This window comes from Erigeron canadensis, chromosome 1 (genome assembly GCF_010389155.1).
Source record: "Erigeron canadensis isolate Cc75 chromosome 1, C_canadensis_v1, whole genome shotgun sequence".
In the NCBI taxonomy this organism is placed as follows: Eukaryota; Viridiplantae; Streptophyta; class Magnoliopsida; order Asterales; family Asteraceae; genus Erigeron; species Erigeron canadensis.
The window spans coordinates 46,317,879-46,337,069 of NC_057761.1; the positions used below are offsets into that span (position 1 = coordinate 46,317,879).

At 32.5% G+C, this 19,191-nt stretch overlaps 2 protein-coding genes across 2 annotated transcripts; both read right to left on the reverse strand.

Annotated features, from left to right (window-relative positions):
• Positions 1-687: 687 nt before the first annotated feature.
• LOC122606831 (RGG repeats nuclear RNA binding protein A-like) lies at positions 688-4,168 on the reverse strand. The gene is made up of 7 exons (XM_043779707.1): positions 3,841-4,168; positions 2,913-3,222; positions 2,739-2,801; positions 2,263-2,395; positions 1,700-1,858; positions 1,547-1,600; positions 688-1,098 (listed from the first exon to the last, which is right to left on the reverse strand). The coding sequence occupies exons 1-7, from the start codon at positions 3,992-3,994 to the stop codon at positions 922-924; spliced, it is 1,050 nt and encodes a 349-aa protein (XP_043635642.1). The 5' UTR covers positions 3,995-4,168; the 3' UTR covers positions 688-921.
• Positions 4,169-13,361: 9,193 nt separating this feature from the next.
• LOC122602857 (phospholipase A1-Ibeta2, chloroplastic-like) lies at positions 13,362-15,110 on the reverse strand. Its single transcript, XM_043775465.1, has one exon. The coding sequence runs from the start codon at positions 15,015-15,017 to the stop codon at positions 13,464-13,466; it is 1,554 nt and encodes a 517-aa protein (XP_043631400.1). The 5' UTR covers positions 15,018-15,110; the 3' UTR covers positions 13,362-13,463.
• Positions 15,111-19,191: the final 4,081 nt, after the last annotated feature.

The following is a 19,191-nucleotide window of genomic DNA, read 5'->3' on the forward strand; positions in this document are numbered from 1 at the left end:
GCTCATTTTAGATGCTTATAAAAATAATGAGCTTTTATATATAAATTATTTAAAAAATGAACTGTTTAACAGCTCATAGAAACTTATCGAAACACATCACATTAGGTGAGGTTCCAAATTTACAAAATTGTAGGGATCATGTAAATTTAAAAACACTACCCTAAGAGTCCCAGATAAAAGTTTATTTAGACAGCCAGACAGGTACAAAAGAATAGGTCATCAATAAGAAGACAATAACAAACTGAAAGTCTAACTATCTAGAAAATAAAGCTCTCATAGGCGCCACTACCCAGGCCATAGGTAAAAACTAATTTTGATGCAAAACCAACACCATAATATCAAAAAATCAAGAAACATGAAATGAAATGGCCACAACTTTTCAAAAGTTGAAAACATAAACATACTGTCATCAAGACAGCCTACTTGACTGATTCAGTATCATTACTTCAGACTCAGGAAATAATACATGGAATTGACGTTACTAAAATAGAAATAGATTGGCGTTGCAACTCCAATTAGACAGTGAAACCTTCTAAGTAATACTAGGGGTAAAGTATGAAGACCCCTGCGGCTCTATAAATCAGTCTTTTTGAATCGCTCTTATCAAATACTAGAATAAAGTTGTCAGCAGGGTATCCAAAGCATGGCAAATGAAAGACATAGTTAATAAGCTTAACACTTGAGAAATAAAAGGGGACATAACGACTCTAATTCAAAACTGAGGATCGAGTAACAGCTCAAAATATTAAAGGCTATAAAATTGGTAACCTCAAAATGGCCTACACTTTTGAAGAATGGTAAACCAATACCAAGCAAAACAGCCAAGGCCATACTAGACAATTTACACATGTTTAACATAACACCACTTCAAGATTGTAAATAGAAAGTATCTTCTCTGACAACCCAAGCAAGAAATAAAACTCACTTAACCCCCAATGATGGGAACTGTTTCACATCCTCAATGGCAGGTGCCACATCATTGATTCTGTTTCCACCACCATATCCTGCTCGACCACCACGGCCACGACCCCTACCTCGGCCACCACTGTAGTTCCTTTCCTCTTCAGTAGGCTTCAAAAACTCATTGATGCTTAGTGACTGCAAAATTAAAGGTTCAACAAATAAATATCTTAACACAATTATTAGGTATAATAGTTTTACCGAGTTATAATTGAAAGTGATACAAAATACCTAAATAGAAACAAGCCAAAGGTGCCTATAATGCGCATACAATATTCTAAATCAAATGAATTAGCTACTGGAACAGGTCAAAAGCATTACAATATTCTACATGATGACGCTCACAAATTAACACCAGTATATTAAAATCTAGTTTATGTTATCAAACTAGATAAAAAAGTGTTTCAAGCCGACTAAACTCAAACTACAGAAGTACCCAAATTTCATGTTAACCAACCCACCCGTCTTACCACATCTTGAATAAAATGACAATCAAACATTAGTAAGTACCCAAATTTCATGTTACCCAACCTACCCGTCTTACCACGTCTTGAATGAAATGACAACCAAACATTAGTAAACTTGCCTTTTTAGCTTTTTCTTCCTTTTCAGCATCTTTGCGCTTCTCCTTCTCAGAACCCTGCTCGAAACAGCAATAATATAAAACAAAGAAATGTATATGAACACAAATCATTTGGGAAATACAACTGCATATTCTTGAACTGCAAAGAAAATGTACCAGTTTAACAAAGATTTCCTCCTCGCTCTTCTTGCTGGATAACAATTGCATTTTTTCTAGATCTTTGTCCAACCCAACCTTTCTTTCCTCGGCTCTTAGTGTTTGCAAGGCTTTTCTCTTCTCCTCTAAAACCTTCTCATACTCTTCAAGTGTCATTTCCTGTAAAACAATGTTCAACAAACATAGAGTAGGTATTTGACCTAAGAGAAGAAAATTCTTAAAAATAATATCTATCCAAACTATATACTAAACATGTAACAAAACTAGTGCCCAAACAAGCAAAAAAAAGCCATCAAGTTCAGATTATCAGAATGTAAGACCAGATTTCAAAATGACCAGTTCTTACAACACTTACTGATTAGTCTTAACAAGATACTCAAGATTTTCACCTACAATTGGAAACGCTTATGAAAATACTCAGAGCACAAAGGAATCTTAAGCACTCTCTACTTTCAAATACATAATCTCTTCATAGCTAGTTTTTAACATAATACACATCAGGTCTATAGATAAAAATAACATAGCAACTGAACATAAACACTTTATAAACAACAAAGGTTCACCTTTTCCTCAGGCTCTTTCACCTCTGCCTCAGGTGCAGGGTTTTCCTTGTTGGCATCAACACCATCTTCTTGTGCAGCAGGCTTCTCAGGCTCTTCATTCTTCTCAGGCTCAGCCACAGGTTCATCGAGCACCCTAAAATAAAATCAAAACAAATTAAAAAAATAAGCAATACCATAGATAATATAGAGACCACTAACTTAACGGTACCCACATCCACTATATAACAAATAAATAGGTCCCTTTATATTATAGCTTCACAATATCAAGACAAATAGATGAAAATAACAACTGGATCTGGCATGTTTTTTTACAGTCTATTTTTTTATTGTGCCTCATATATTCTCATAAACAATATTATTGACCCATGGGTATTAACCAAATTAGAAAAACAAGTAATATCATAGCTAGTGTAGCATGTTAAAGATAAACACAGATATAAAACTGCAATTTTGAAAGCTAAAAAATGTATACTTACTTAGGAACTGCAGTGGGAGATCCCCAGTTACCACGACCAGCACCATCACGCTTAAGATCATTACTGCATTAACAAAAAAGCAGCTTAGAAGAAGTGGCCAACTAAAAAAAACTTTCATTTTTCAGGCATAACGTTTTAATCTCAAAAGGTTAACATATCGAATAGCTTTCTTACCCACGACCAGTCATACTGCGGCGTTCAAAAACCCTTCTAGGGCGTTCACCATCCATATCCCCATTTGCATAACCACCACGACGACCACCACGATAAGCGCCACGGGAAGAACTGAATCCACGTCTCTCAGAGAACTTATCAACCTCTCCGTCAGCTGTAGGCATGTAACCTCCATTGAAGCCATTGGTGTTTCCATTAGTGTTCTCATTGTTAGCGGAATCACGGTTAAAGCCGCGTCCTCCACGGCCACCACGGCCTGCACCACGACTACCAGCGCGACCTCCACCCCTCTCAGTCTTGAACTCTTGCACTACAAATATAAAAAAAAAAAAACAACAATGATAAACATATTGCCAGTATTTTATTTGCTTACACAATCATATTGCCAACTGAAATCACCCTAATTCTATCTATGAGTATCCTCAAATCACATGGTATATAAATATATATATATATGTCTATGTATGTATTGATTAATATGTATTTTGAACTTGTTTTATCACCCTCAATAACAAAATAATACTAATGTAAACAACACTCAGTCAAGTAAGATATCAAAATACACCTTAATCCTTCATATCAAGTCCTGTCTTTCTATTACAAGATCCTATAACTAGTAAAGTACGATTAAAAAATGTGTTTATCCTCGCTTTATATAAAAAAAAAAAAAAACAAAAAGCAGCTCAATATACGTAGATTGGCTATCAATTCTAAGTGATATATTATTATTATTATTATTATTATTATTATTATTATTATTATTATTATTATTATTATTATAATTATTAACAAAAACATCATAGCAATACTTTCAATTATAAGAATCTCAACTACAGCTAACCATGTCACAAACTTATTTATTTTTAGTTCATTTAATACATATACAATATATATATACATATATATATAAAGAGAGAGAGGAATATACCAGCCGGAGCTTTCTTAGGAGCAGGCTTAGCAGTCAAACCACCGGCAGCCGGAGCTTTCTTAGCCGGAGCAGCAACCGGAAGCTTGGCAATGAGCTGAGTGACGTCATCGTTATCATCATCAACCAAAAGATCAAATGGGTTTCTTGAGGCCATTTTTCAATAGCACAAAAAATGGGTTTTTCAATATATGACTTAAGAATTATAATCTCAAAGAAATAAAATCAAAACCCCATTAATAGGTGATATACAAGAAATATATAGAGACAGTGTTTGTGTGTGTGTGAGAGAGAGAAAATAACAGTAAACCCTAGCCGAAGCGGCAGAGAGAGAGAGAGAGATGAGAAAATGAGGGTGTGAAGAGCTGATTTTAAAACCCTACACAGGGTTTTTTGTTTTCGTGTAATGTGGGTTGGGTTGGGTTTTGTTTACATTTTGGGCTACTACTAGTGTTATTGGGCTAAATAGTAGTAGCTTTTTATATTGTTCATCACTCATTTTTATACATGTGTTTCAAAGTTATGAATGAATTGTTTTACATTTTATGAAACCATCGTCAAAATGGTCAAATGGTGGTTTACATTAAGTAATATCATGTTCGAAGATGTCTAAGTAGATATCTTGGAAGTTACGGAGAGAGTTTGAAAACGAATATCCATATTAGATCAAATATATTTAAATCAAACATTTGTTCACTTTATATAATTTGAAACAAAGAAAATCTTATTCATATACCCATTTTTTAACTTTTTAAGTAGAAGAAGAAAACTTGCATCACATTAAAACGCTTCCACTATGGAGTCATGTTTCTCTTTTACATCAAGTTTCTAAAAATGGATATACATGTCTGGCTTAGTGCACGCGCGTTGTGGCTAGAAGGTTTAGACAATATAAAACATGGGCGATATGAGATGATGACCATAATTGCAATAGCTCCGTCAAAATCTCCAATCTCTGGCTGTGAAACCTACCGGTTTAAAAACAATAAGCTTAACACAACTATGCTAGAATGATCAGAAATTTACAATAAAAAGAATATGAAAGAATTATAAATTTGACCATTACCCATGAGGTATCATGTCCATATTTTCAATTATATTGCCTTCCTGAAATTTCGTGATAAGTGCCTTCAAAAACTCTGTCAAGCTAGTCCATTGCCCCAGTTTATAGTTTATGTGAAAATCGAACAATAACTTCAACAATGCCTACTAAAGTAACTAAAAATCAACAAATATATCAAACCAGAAATAAGCCTTTATCGATGCTTATGTTTATACAAAGTAACTTAAAATATTGTGAGTCATCAATCCCGACACTTACTAATCTTGTTTTTCCCCTTCATCATTAACAAAGAAACAATTACCATATATAACCCATAAGAATCCGGCAACGTTTGGGAAATTCAAGCAAACAACAGAAAGAGAAAACAAAAATAAACAAATGTCGTAAACCATTTGTGAGATTCCGGCGGTGGTGGTTGGGAAATCCATTATCGATTTAAGATCAGATTTGTGAGCTCCATCATCGATTTGTGAGATTACGGCGGCGGTGGTTGGTGATTCAAGCGGCAGTGTTAGGGAATGAACAATACCTAACACAAATGCCACTACATTATTCAAATATAGAAAATGAATTAATTGTGAGAAGTTAAAAAATAGGTGAACAGAGGAAACGACGACAGGTGAGGCCTTGAGAAGTTGATCGATTTGTGGTGGCTTAATGGTGGTGGTGGTGATGGGGGAAGTTGGCGGTGCTGTTAGCAGAGAAGAGAGAAACGAGGGAGGGGTATAAAGTTGGTTTAGGGTTAGCGTTGGGAGAAACGAAGGAGGGGTATGGAGTTGGTTTAGGGTTAGCGTTTGGTTTTTTGTTAGTTGAAAAACGTTTGAGGGTATTTTGGTTTAAAGATAGAGTGGCGTATAAGGGATATTATGGGAATATTGAAAAATATGTTTAATTTATAAAAATAAAAAGTCAATATTCTTTATAGAAGAGTATAGATATAGATAGATAGATAGATATAGAAGTATAGATATAGATAACGTAACTTATTGTATATATGATATATGATGATGTGGTCAGGATTGATAATTATCTTTTTGTTTCATTTTGTAAACTGTAAGTCAAAATGTCAAATATCACATTAGAAAATGTTGTCAGTAGCACTAAAGGTAGTTGATAATTGAGATGATAACAGTTGTAATTTTTGTAAGCATGGAAATGGTAAGGTAAAAGAATAGTATTCTAAACTTAATGTACTTAAAATATAGACTTTATAATATAAGTAAAATATTTTATAATTTAGTGTTGATACAATACTATCAAACATTGCCTTCAAACATGTGAATACGTTTTCATTTAATTGATATCTAACTACTACAATCTGATGCTACGTTGCAATCTAGCGAGGTGGCATTCAAATACCAAATTTTTAAAGAAGAGATTGGAAGACATGTCGCACATTCACACATTATGCTTTCAATTACTTTAGATATCAACACGACTCTTTTGCTCCACCTTTTTTGTATATAATTATAAGATTGTACAAATTATATAAGATGACGTACGGGTTATTATAACAACACAATTGATTGATTGATTTTCCATAAACTTTTTATAAGTTTAATAAAACTTGGGTGGTAGTTTTGAGATAAATTTCAAAATTGTGGATAAGTTTTTTAAGATGATTTGGATTTACATTACATAAATTTTTGAAAAAGCAGACGGAAAAAAAACGTAGGCGTACTTATAATTTACTGATTTGAAAGTTTCTACATATGTGACGATAAACATTAATATAAGTGAAATGAAAATATAAAAGTTTTTTTATGTTGTAACTTGTAAACATATAATAAATAAAAAATATAAATATCTATCCTATCACTTTATCCGCGTCGATCAGAGTTGATATAAATGTCTCTCTTTATAACGTGGGCGTGTATAGTACCTACTAGCTTTGTATCCGCGCGATGCGGCAGGGCATATGAAAAAAATATTGGTTAATTAGCGGTACCTGCGTAGTTACAGGATCACCGTACCTATGGCTATGTGTGTTTTAGACGGCGCAGACGACGACAGTTTTGGGGGGCGGTGGCTACGTGTGTTTTAGAGAGAGGCAGTTCCGAGAGGATTTATGTGTGTGTTTTGTTCTGGGATGTATGGGTGTGTTTTTTGTATAATATGTGAGCAGCTTCAGGGGAAGGGAGGGAGACAAATCGGGTGTAAGGTTTTCTTAAGGACATTTTTGATATTTCAGAATTAAAGTGTTTGGTGGTGGTGTAAATTAAAAGGATAAAATAGAAAATTTAAAGGTAAAGTGTTTAATTTAAAGAGAGATAATTTGTTTATATATGGACTATAGATATTGGATTTATAACTTGTCAATCGTGAGTGTCATGAATCAAGCTACAACCCACTTTTCAAGGTAACATGATTTAAAATATTTCAACATCAATAATTTAATTTTGGCATGTCTATGCATGTCATAAAAATCTAATATGAGTCGAAAAATTCAGGGATTGTCTAATGGGCAGTCCGTGTGTGAGCAAGAGTACATGTCACGTGCATATTAGGGTGGGGAGTGGTCACCCTTCTTTCTCCAACACCAACCAATAAAAGCCTTTCAACTCAATTTTCCTTAATCTTCTCCTATTTTCCTCAAATCACTGAGGCTACTTTCTCCATCTTCTCCCAATTTCCACCTTATCATTTTTTTTTTCATTTTTTTAATACCATTTCATTTCTTTTTCATTTAATTTTAATATTCATTAAAAACTAAAACAAACATTAAAATACTTAAAATTAAAAACAAACATTTCCTACAAATTTAAAATAAAGCCGAAATAAAAAAAGGAAAAAAAAATAGACCGTAAAAAAAAAACTAAAAGTCACATCACCATCCGTACTTTTGAGCGATTTCACGTTTCTCGCTAATGAGTTCCCGTTGATACGGATCGGTGACGTGAGCATGAGAGTCGGTAAAAAACCGCAAATCCCTTTGTCGAGACTTCGACTTCGAGGCGTCGATTTGTATAGCCCAAAATTCTTTCACCAATGGATCCTTCTCGCGTTTAAGCACCAAATACTCACGTTTTTCGGGCGTGTAGGCGCTAATATCATCGGCTGCAACATCATGAGAGGAAGAAGATGTGGTGTGCTTTTTTCTTGACTTGAAGGAAGAAACAATGGGAGGGGATGGGTCTTCGTTCATGTCGGGAAGGATGTTCTCATTGCTAGCCGAATCATACTCCGTCGACTCTTTTTTGAAGAAGAACTAGCCTCCATATTCGTGAAGAAGAACTAGCCTCCATACTTCGGCGAAACATTCTTGATCTTTCCATTTGTCACGAGTATTCACGACCTTCCATTCTCCCATATGACCAAAATCTTTTTTGGTTCGTTTCTTAAACAATCTTATCGCCTCATTTTGGACGTCCAAATCGTTGCACCCACTACCCTTGGCACGTTTCTACAAAGTATATAAAAAAGTATACAATATATAAGTATTCCGTAAATATACATATATAAAGTATTACGTAAGTATATATATATAAAGTATATAATATATATGTAATATATAAGTATTCAAAAGTATTCAAAAGTATATAATAAGTATTTATCATTTGGATGTGAATGTCGTTGAAGAGACCCATAATCGCATTCATCGTTATCCACTTTGGCAAAATACCATGGACGGTTCGTGTAGTGCCGCCATGGCGTGAAGTTTCGAGCATCCATTGGCGGAGGTGGAGGCATATTGAACGCATAATTTGGAGAAGCGGGTTGTGGGATGTAAGTAGAAGAAGAAGATTGAGAAAATTGTTGAATATTATTGTGAGATTGAGAGTATTATTGATTTGGAAGAGGTTGAGAATATTGTTGATTTATGGAAGGTTGAGAATATTGTTGATTAAGAGGAGGTAGAGAAAAGTGTTGATTTGGGAGGGGTTGAGGGAAATTAAACAAACGATTTTCGATTATTCTTGAAGAAAGAGCTTTTTTTATTTTTGTTTGGATCTAATTTTTATAAATTTTGTAAAGAAATAAGAAGAAAAAGAAAAAGAATGATAAAATTGGCGTCTGTTTGTGTTAAAAATGTTGTGTATTTATAGTGAAAAAGGTGAAATGGTTATAAATTAATTATAATTTTTTTTAGCTGTTAGTGGGCCCCACCACTAACATATCCACCAATCACACTCCTTCTCTTTCTTCCCTCTCTCTTCCCCTTCTTTTTCTCTCTTTTCTTCCCCCATCGGGGTTCTTCCCTGAATTTCTTTGCCTCTCACTTGCGGGGAATGGCCGGCGGCAGTGTGTCCGCGCGATGCCGCTTGCAGGGAAGCACACCGCGCGACCACTCCCTCCCCTCTTATAGTCCAAAAATTTAGCTTATTTCCGTGAAAATTTACGAGCAACTTGCAACTTCGATGAACATAGTTTTGGTTGGCCAGAATTTTTTGTGAAATCTTGTCTAAAATACATTAGAGAATTTTTAACTTTTTTACTTTTAACTTTTTAAGTGAACCTTTATATAAATAGTACGTCACACCACTAAAATTTGTTGACTTATCAAACGATTTGTAATTAATTTATAATTGATATGTAATTTCTTAATTGAAATTATGATTAAAAAAGGTTAGAAAATGATACATTTGTATCTCTACTCTCTACATTATCTAACACAAAATAATATGAAATTAAGATTTAAAAAAGTTAGAGAATAATGATACAATAGATGAGCATATATTGAAATAATAAAGATCTTACTCTAAATGGCTAAAATCTAAATTCTGGTCATGTCTCCACTATCTCCGTTTTGGCGTCTGCTTCTTTTGTCGTGGTGGTACGTTGTCGAATTATTTAGAAGCATCACTAGGTAGGCCACAAGCTTTAGTGGTTTACTTTCTGTGATTTTGTCTTGATCAGCACCACCACTGTTCGAATATGCTTATTGCCGATTAGTTTGTGTTTATTGTAATTTATCGAGTAGCATTTTTCTTAACGCAAGTATATATCATACATCATACATATACGGATATATATTTACAATGGGAAAGTATAAGAACGGTATCTGTTCTTATCTTTCAAACTCCAATCTCACATTCATAGGAGAGATGATTATTTATCTAATTATGTGGAGCAGAAGGAAACGATGAATGTAAAAAGAGGAGTACCATACTGCTGGATGATTAATTATCCCATTTATAATTTGTCTATTAAGAATTTAATTAGGAAGCACAAACTCATCTTATCATAGGTTGATAGATAGATTAACTCGTACATTGCTAAAACCAAGACTATATGTTGATGTTTTCTTTTTATAGGTATGTTATTAATAAAAAGAAATAAAAAGTAGAATAATTTAAAAGAAAATGATAAATTCTTTTAAAATAAAAGCTTATAAATTCTTTTAACTATTAAATGAAAATATATGAAAAAATGGGGCAAAATTTGGAAAAAAAAAAATAATAAAAAAAGTGGATTCCAAATATCAGTATCTAATAGTTTTAAAATGATTTTTAAGTTAATCTTTAAAATGATAAATTATTTACTAATTTAAAAGGAACTTCTAATTTTTATGTTAATCGCCATGAAAGAACCTGTATACACCCTTTATAAAGGGTAATGATATTCGTACCACATATTTTGATGAATCTACCACACAGTACAACTTTTTGAATACACTGTACAAGTTATTAAAGCACATGTGTGGTAGATTTATCACAACATATGGTACGAATATCAATTCCCTTTATTAAAGGATTATACACAGAGGCGGATCCAGGATTTCGTCTAAGTGAGGGCATAAAAACTTATTTGATGACTAGTAATAACAACGGGTCGGGTATGACCCGGGTTTAGGTAATTTTGGTCTTATGGACCTGTTTAAAAATCTTCGTTTCAACCTTAGACCTGGACTCGTCGAGTCCTATATTTTTTGGTAATTCTATTAAGATAATAAACTTAAATTTTACTCCTAAGGACGTCATATGTATCTAAAATATATATTAAAAAAAACCTTATTATTTATTTATTATAGTTTTAGATAAAAACAGCCATTAAATTTTTAGAAAAAAAAATCTTAATTGGTTAAAAATATATATGCAACTAACTGTACTCCTTTCACATAATTAATGATATATGTATCTAAAAATGTAGAGCCTTTTATAAGATAGAACTAAAAATGTAAGACTATGGTGAAGTAGGATTACAAGAGTACAAGTCTACAAGTCTACAAGTGTGTAAAAAGTATTATAAAATATTAAAATATGACAATCGATGTATTAGTGTTTCATTGCTTTTACTAGACTTTATTTAATTAAATGAGGGTATTGAGAAAATAAGCTGGGGGCAATAGTAAAATTTGGCCGTATGTACCATAAATGCTTATGGTATTGGTATTAAAATTTTCAATGTTATCGGGGGCATTACCTCCATTGGTATTCAAGTGGATCCGCCCCTGATTATACATATTCACTTAACGTTGTAATTTGTACGAATGCGTCTTAATCATGACACATGCCATTCAGCCAGCCCATTTTAAATTATAAAGAAATGAAGTTTGGTGTTAATTTCAAAATTCTTCGTATTTTCTATTCTAATTAATGTCATGTTCTCCTTGTACTATTTAAACAAACTATTGAAAAATAATAAAAAAAATTAAACTAGTGGCCATGTAAACTAGACCAGCCGAAAAGTCAATTGCGTAGGCAAAGTCAGTAAAATTAACTTTAAAAGGATGTCGTTATTTCTTATACAACGTGTAGATGTCAATGCATATAATATAACTTTATTCTATATTCTATTCTATGTTTCACCTTGACTATGTTTTTTTTAGTTAATGGAGATATGAAACCATCAACTTTTCTCTGGTTGGGATAATTAAAGAGAAAAGCTAAAGATTAGAATTTCGTGTTGTGCATGTAGGGAAAAGAAAGAAAAAGCTAAGAAGATTTTTTATTTCATCAAGGCTATTTTCAACTGTTGAAAGATTTTTATTTATGAATTGACATTTTTAATTTCATATCAAATTAATTCTCTCATAATTGGCCACAAAGTAAGAAATGCTGATAAGCAAGTAACATTCCTTTAGGTTTCTTCTCCGACCAAAACGCGCAAAGAAAAAGAAAGTAACATTCCTTTATTTTTCTCTTTTGTTTCCATTTTCAAACTAAAAAAAAAGTCATATATTAAAAACTACCATGATCGAGAAGTGTGATTACCCTTGTAAAACATAGAAAAATCCGACAATATATATATGTTAATACTTTAAACTATGTTTTTCAATAAAATAAATCAATACTTATTATTTTTAATCTCATCTCCTATTTCTTTATTTTGTATTTTTTTTACGAGAACGGTACCTGCATGTTGCGACAGTGATAGAGGTGATGACAGGGTGGTGATGTAATGGCGGCGGCGGCGGTGCCAGTGATGGGGTGATCTACCTGACGGACTCCATCCTTAGCCGTACGGACTCCACTATCGGATTTAAAAATTCGTCGAAAGTATATCGAATGACCACTCTAATGAAAGAATATGATATTTTAAGAACACCTATATAATTTTTATATAATTTATCGATGGACGGTTTTTGAGATAAAAGTTTTTGAATGAATTAGAAAAATAAAATGATTTATGGAGGAGAGTATAAAAAAAATAATTGGTTGAGATTTGAGAAGAAAGAAAAGATATTATAATTATTTTAAGTAAATATAGAATAAATATATAGAAAGAATATTTTAGAAAAATATTTAAAATCAATATTGAAAATTTAAGTTTAATATTGAAAATCTGATAAATGACAAATCTATGTTAATACTAGATAATCTTAAATACCCATGTGTTAAAGCATGTACCAAGTAGCTAGACTAGCACACATAAACTCTCTCGTCTCCTTAGTTATCTTCTGTTTTTGTTAAGAAAAGTATAAAAGTGTTAAAACCTTAGAAAAAGAAGATAGACGGAAAAAATAATAAAAAATTGAGACTTGTAAATTGTAACTAGTCAAATACCAAAGAAAATTAAATGAAATAACAAACTTGTAGGTGCAAATTGGTAAATTTGGCTAGGCAAAACCAAAACTTGCATGATATAATTTCAAATTTGCTAGCAAAACTATTATTACCGACCGTAACAAATTAATTAACCAGGTAGAGATTAAGCCTTTAATTTATTAATTGTATTTTATGAGACATTGTTACAGCATTATTAAATTTGGGAAAAACTACGGAGTATAAGATTTGGGAAAAAACTACTCGTAATTGTCATCATTTGATACAGTATTATTAAATTAAATTACTGCGAAATTTTTAAAAGAACTTATGGTATTTTTCTAGTATTTGTTTTCTTCTTGTAGCGTATATCTCAAACAATCATGCAAGTAATTTCCAGCTTTCAAGAAACAAACATAACTTGGATGGCATATACTGGTAGTTCATATGGGCACAAATGCACAATGTTTAGCAAAAAATCAAGATTTTGATAGATGTCATAAGCCATAAATACCACAATATAATAACATGAGGCATTGAGACCAACGAGATACATATATATATATATCAACAAGAAGTATATTTACCCTTCTTGAAAAAAAGATCTAAAAGACTACAAAAAGCAGGCGTTGGACAAGTTATGATGGACTCGGCAAACAATTTGACATTTGCATATCCCTATCTAAATTTAAATTTAACTTCAACCCCTTTGCTTTGCTTGTGTATAGTTTCTTCACATTTGAGTTTTGTTCATGTAGCAACTTCACCAAGCTTCGTTTGGCATTTGCTCTAAATGGACAATTTGATGCCATATAACCATCTACCAAGTGTAAGTATGCTTCTAAGTCATGGCAACATGACACATCAGCATCCGGTTTAAGAAATGGAGATTTTTTTGTGTCGACTCGTAGTTCTTTTCCGGCGTGAGCATATGCCCATGGCATGTTGTTATCGAGTATGTCCAACACTTTTTGAGCGCCTTTGGTTTGTCGTAATTTTTTGTCAAGTTCTTCACTAACAAACATTCCTGGAACCCGGGTAATGATATCTTGCGAATTTGCAATCCGTAGTACTTTGACGTTTTGGGAGCTAAGACGCTTTGTGAAAGCACGGTTTCCAACACGGGGGCCGCCAAAGGTGTAAACTGCTATTGGCGGCATGTCTTGGGCACAAGTGCTAAGGTCATCGGCCACTAATAAGGCCAAAGCCGCACCAAGACTGTGCCCGGTCACGGTGATACTCAGGTTTTCTCCTTTGTATAACTCAGTTAACCGTTTGACTTCTGTAACCACAGACTCTGCCAAGCTCTCAACATGAGCTCCGGCGGTCTTGTACAGACTTAAAAACCCGCATTGTACTTTGGCGTTTGCCTCCCCTGGGATTTTTACTAGTAGGTCCCGCATGTTTTCAACCCATTCTAAACATGTGGCTGTACCACGAAGGGATATTACTATATCCCTTCGTCCCATTCTATAAATTTCTCTTTCATCTTCACAAACCGACACGTATCCGATACAACTAGTACGTTGTGTCATCCACTCAAGATCCGGGGCCACCTTGTCAACCCAATCAGGTAAGCCCACCGACGAGGTGGCGTACAGGGTCTTGGTAACCCTGTACGACTTGTCAGGAACCGCCACTTGTCGGGGAGAAGGAGCTTCCTTACCCGAAGTGGCGGGATCAGAATGAAAACAATGATACGCCGCTTGAATAAACTCACCATACCGTACCATTTCTCTCCGGAGATTCTCATCAAGAGGGTCAAGCAAACCCTCCCAATTATTACTCCCATGATACTCTCTCCAGCGACAAGCTAGACTATTGCGTGGGGAATATTCGATCCCATTTTTGGACAACAATCGTTTTAGCCGGTTTAGGCGGCGAGGAGACATATCCTCAGCTGCCTTACTTTCCGGCCAAATTTGAGGCAAATTTAGTGCTTCTAAAAGACCCTTTACTCTACTCTCCGGCAACCCATTATCGGCAACCTTTGATTCCGGTTGGGTGGCCGCCTGAGGTTTCTCTGTCCCTATAAGTTTTTCAAGATTTGATAAATGTTGTCTTGTGATCTTGGTGGTTGATGTACAAGCCTTAATTGCTGGTTTTACTGATGACCCATTACAATTAACGGCAAATCTTGCCTGAAATATTTGAAGATTGTGTGCCGGAACTGTTGATCCAATTTGCATCATGGTTTTTAAAGATTTTTAGTATATTTAAGATCTTTGTAATTAACTCAATGATATAGAGAAAAAAAATGTGGAGCAGAGAGAGAGACAGAGAGATGGAGGGAGATGTTAGTTGAGAGAAAGTGGGGTTGGAATGATGTATATATAGAAGGACATAGGGTAGTTAAGTGTAAATTTGTTGAGTTAATCACAAATAATTTGGCAACTTTGAATTTTACTCCTCCAAGAATATTGGCTAATCCAAGAATTGAAGATTCCTTATATCAAGTTTTGTACTTACACTTCCACTCCTTCAGAAATGAAGATTTCTAAAACTAGCTATGACTTTTCTAGAGGAGTTTCAATAACTCTAGTCAACATTATTGAACTTCTAATCTCTATGTACATTTGCAAATTCATATAAAGGCCATTCAAACTGGTTTTGCTTGACTAAAGGTTAATCAAAATCCATTTTTGACATATCAAAATCCCTTCAACGTTCGAAATTTTTTTTGGAAAACAAAAGTATCAATAATTCATTCTACAATAATGTTAGAATAAAAGAGTTTTCTTTTAAAGATTTAATATATGGTCGTCACGTTATTAGATATTAAAGTTGTATTTATGCAAGTATATATATTACTTACTACGCGATGTCTGTTATGTATTACAAAAGGTTTACTGTGATATATTGAAATCTTAATCTTGTAATTCTTTATACCCGTCTAACTATTGTCATAGACAAGCTTCCAACAATATTTATCCTATCTTAACACTATGGACGAACAAAACAAAATCATCATCGAACCTGTGACCTAATTACCAAAAGTTCTCATTAACTAGGTTAAATGAACTCTCGCATGCAAGGCCGGTTTAGGGGTGGGACAAAGTGGACGACAGACCGAGACCCGATTTTTAGGGGGTCTGATTTATATATATATATATATTTTTGTATATATATATAAAATATTTATGTAATCAGCTTAACTCATTACAAATCCTAACAATTAACCAAAAACTAAATCATATAATTTAACTTACATAAAAAAGCCCACTTACACATCTTTTTACGGATAAAAAAAAGGTTATATTTTTCAATCTTGGAATGTAGCTGCAAGCTAATCTAATGTCATTATACACTTAGACTACTATTCAATAAAGTAACAATATAAAATATTATTACATCTTTTAGTTTGATGTATCCAGTGTATAAGTGTATCCAACTTATATGTATGAATTGTAATATTTTTTTGTTTAGTTAAATATAATTTGTTAAGTGATATATATTTTTGAAGACTATCAAAAATTCAAAATGATGACATATGGATTTTACTAAATCTCTTTTTTAATTTTATTTCTTGATTTTTTCACATGTTATTGAAAAATAACTTTTGTTATGTTTATTAATATGTTATAACTTTTTTTCGACATTTTATAAAAATAGTTTATGTACAAGAGAACCCTTATAAATTTATACTCGATAACTTAATAACCTCAACAAAATTAGTAGTATGAATCGTTGTGTCCAACTTAAGGATCCTTTTCTGGCAAGTTCTACGTCTATAAATTCTTAAAGATGACACTGCTCGCAGGACACTTACATGCCATCAAGATTCAAAACTAATCATTATAACAATCATATGTATGATATTATACATGAAGCTTATAATTTGGATCGGAATAATACATTTTCCATGCTAGAAGTAAAAAGTGTATATGTACATACTCATCGTCTCATCGTTAGCTTTTGTAAAAATGTATGCCTAGATAACTATATTCCTTCAATTTTAAAGTAAATAAATAACTTTTTATTTTAACTTCTTTTCAAATAATTGTTAAGTTTAAAAGTTTATTTGTGATAATTTTTCTAAAAGTTGTTAATGTTTCAAATAATTGTTAATTGTTAACTTGTTTTCAAATAGTTGTTAATTTTTCTAAAAATTTCATAAGTTTGTGAAAAATGTAAAAGTAAAAAAGTCTTCTAACGATGATGGATAGGTCAATCCTAGCTATCGTATTGATTATGGATTATGGATAGTGGCGTGCCAGCACACTATTTACCAGTGTTTGTTTCATGTGGATATATAGTTTTATGTTTTCATTGTATTGATTAGTGGCTGGTGCTTGAAATATCTAACACACTTGAATGCAAATATTGGTATTTTGGACCCAGTTTGACATACCCCATTGGTTTTTTAGTTCATATAAACTAAGTTCTTTATTTTTTTATATATTTTTTTAATTATTATTCGTTTTTTTTACTCATCATTCATTTATAGATATTGACTTTAGCCATTCAGTTCTCATAATAGATATTGACTTTACTCATGTATTTTTTGCTGTTAATCTTTATCATGAAATAGAAATAACATAAAAAGGTCAGGTTGCAACCATTTACTTATAAATACTTTACTTTTAATATTAAATGCATGAATTTTTCCACCCACATCGTATAAACTTGTATACATAGTAGTAATAATATCTTAGTGATATACTGATATCGAAACCCATAATTATTAAGGCTAAGAATTATTCATGTTTGAATAAAAGTTCAAACATAAGTTTGCTACAAGGAAGAAAGGAAGAACAACAAAGCAAAATGGAAAACCGAATGTAGTCCAAGGAGAAAAAACAAAAAACATAATGAATGATTGTTAAGAACGAATATGAAAAAGGGGCAAAAGTAAAAATAGAAGAGATGTCAAATGGCAAAAATGGGAATAAGATGACTTTCAAGGCTAGGAAATATAGAAATTGACGGCCCAAAATTTTGTGACATGAAATTTTGCCTTTGCTGGTAGTCTGGTACACTCACTTCCTTGAAATGCCAGACATACCCTTTTAAATATTAAAGAACACTAGAACAAAAGTAATTAAATAAATAAAAATGCATACGCGCCGTTTTAACGAGTATGCGTCGCCTACGTGACGTGATTTTAGCTTAAAGTATTTTCATATGTGTAAATGAGTAATTCATCTATATTTTTGTTTCTATATGAGTAAATACATGTTTGAGAGAATTGAGTACCGTTTGTATGTATTGTGCCTGAATAATGCTAAACCTCAAGCTCGGGTTTAAAATTATAAGTTAGAAACTTTCTTCAACTCCTTTTAAAAATTTTTTTATGTTGATGATTAGAGGCTTTTATAAAAAATTTCGATGTTGAGGCATTTTCTGAATATCATATTCATACAAATTTGCACCGCTATAAAAAATATATTTTTAAAATTTTGGATCTTTAAACTTTTAGAAGCCCTTAAAAACCTCTCGCCGGACATACAATAGTTATCAATTTATGTGTTTATTAATTTCATTTAACTTTATTTAAACTACCAGTTTTATTAATCACTTTGCAGTCACAGATAAAGGAAAAAATACATTACATATATATAAACTAAATTTCGTATTGTGCTATAAATCGACCACAACAATGCAACATAATTGAATAAAACATAAAGTAAACTAGTTTTATAATATTTGAAAACTGTTAAAAGCAAGTTGATGTAGCTAATTTGTTGAAGTTAATATACTCCTTTAATTTGGTTCTAAAACTAAATAATAATAAACAACATCATTCATTTGAGAAAGTGACCATGAATCAGAATATATCATTAATCAAAGATCTAAATGTAAAGTCAACTCGTATACTTCTATGAAAAGCAATTTATTTATTATTGATGTTGATATGATAATATATTTTTTAGTTAACCTTGTGTTTCCATGGACAGTAGTTAGGACTTTGGGAGGAAGGTCCGCTTGTACTCGGTTAGTGCCACTTATTTGAAGCATGATTCACACACGCTCACGTATGTACTCGGTTAGTGTCACTTATTTGCAATTTTGACATGTAACTTTCACTTGATTTACAATTAACACCCTCAAATAATACATATATCAAACCGGTCACGATTACATGGATCTCGATCAATTACTTGGTGTTGGGTATATAAAAGCGTATCATGGTCAAAGGGAAGATGATGGTCATGGTCTATACTAGTAGAGATTTCCGATGGAGTTTTGTTGGGGATCAACGCGGAAAAATATTCTTTAAATCCGAAAGTGTGAGTTATTTTACAAAAAGGAAAATAATAATGATAGTCTTAAATGTTGTCACTAACAATTTATTACATATTTAAAAACTTATACATTATATATTAAAAATTATCTCCTGAATTTTCTAACAATAAAGTATAAATT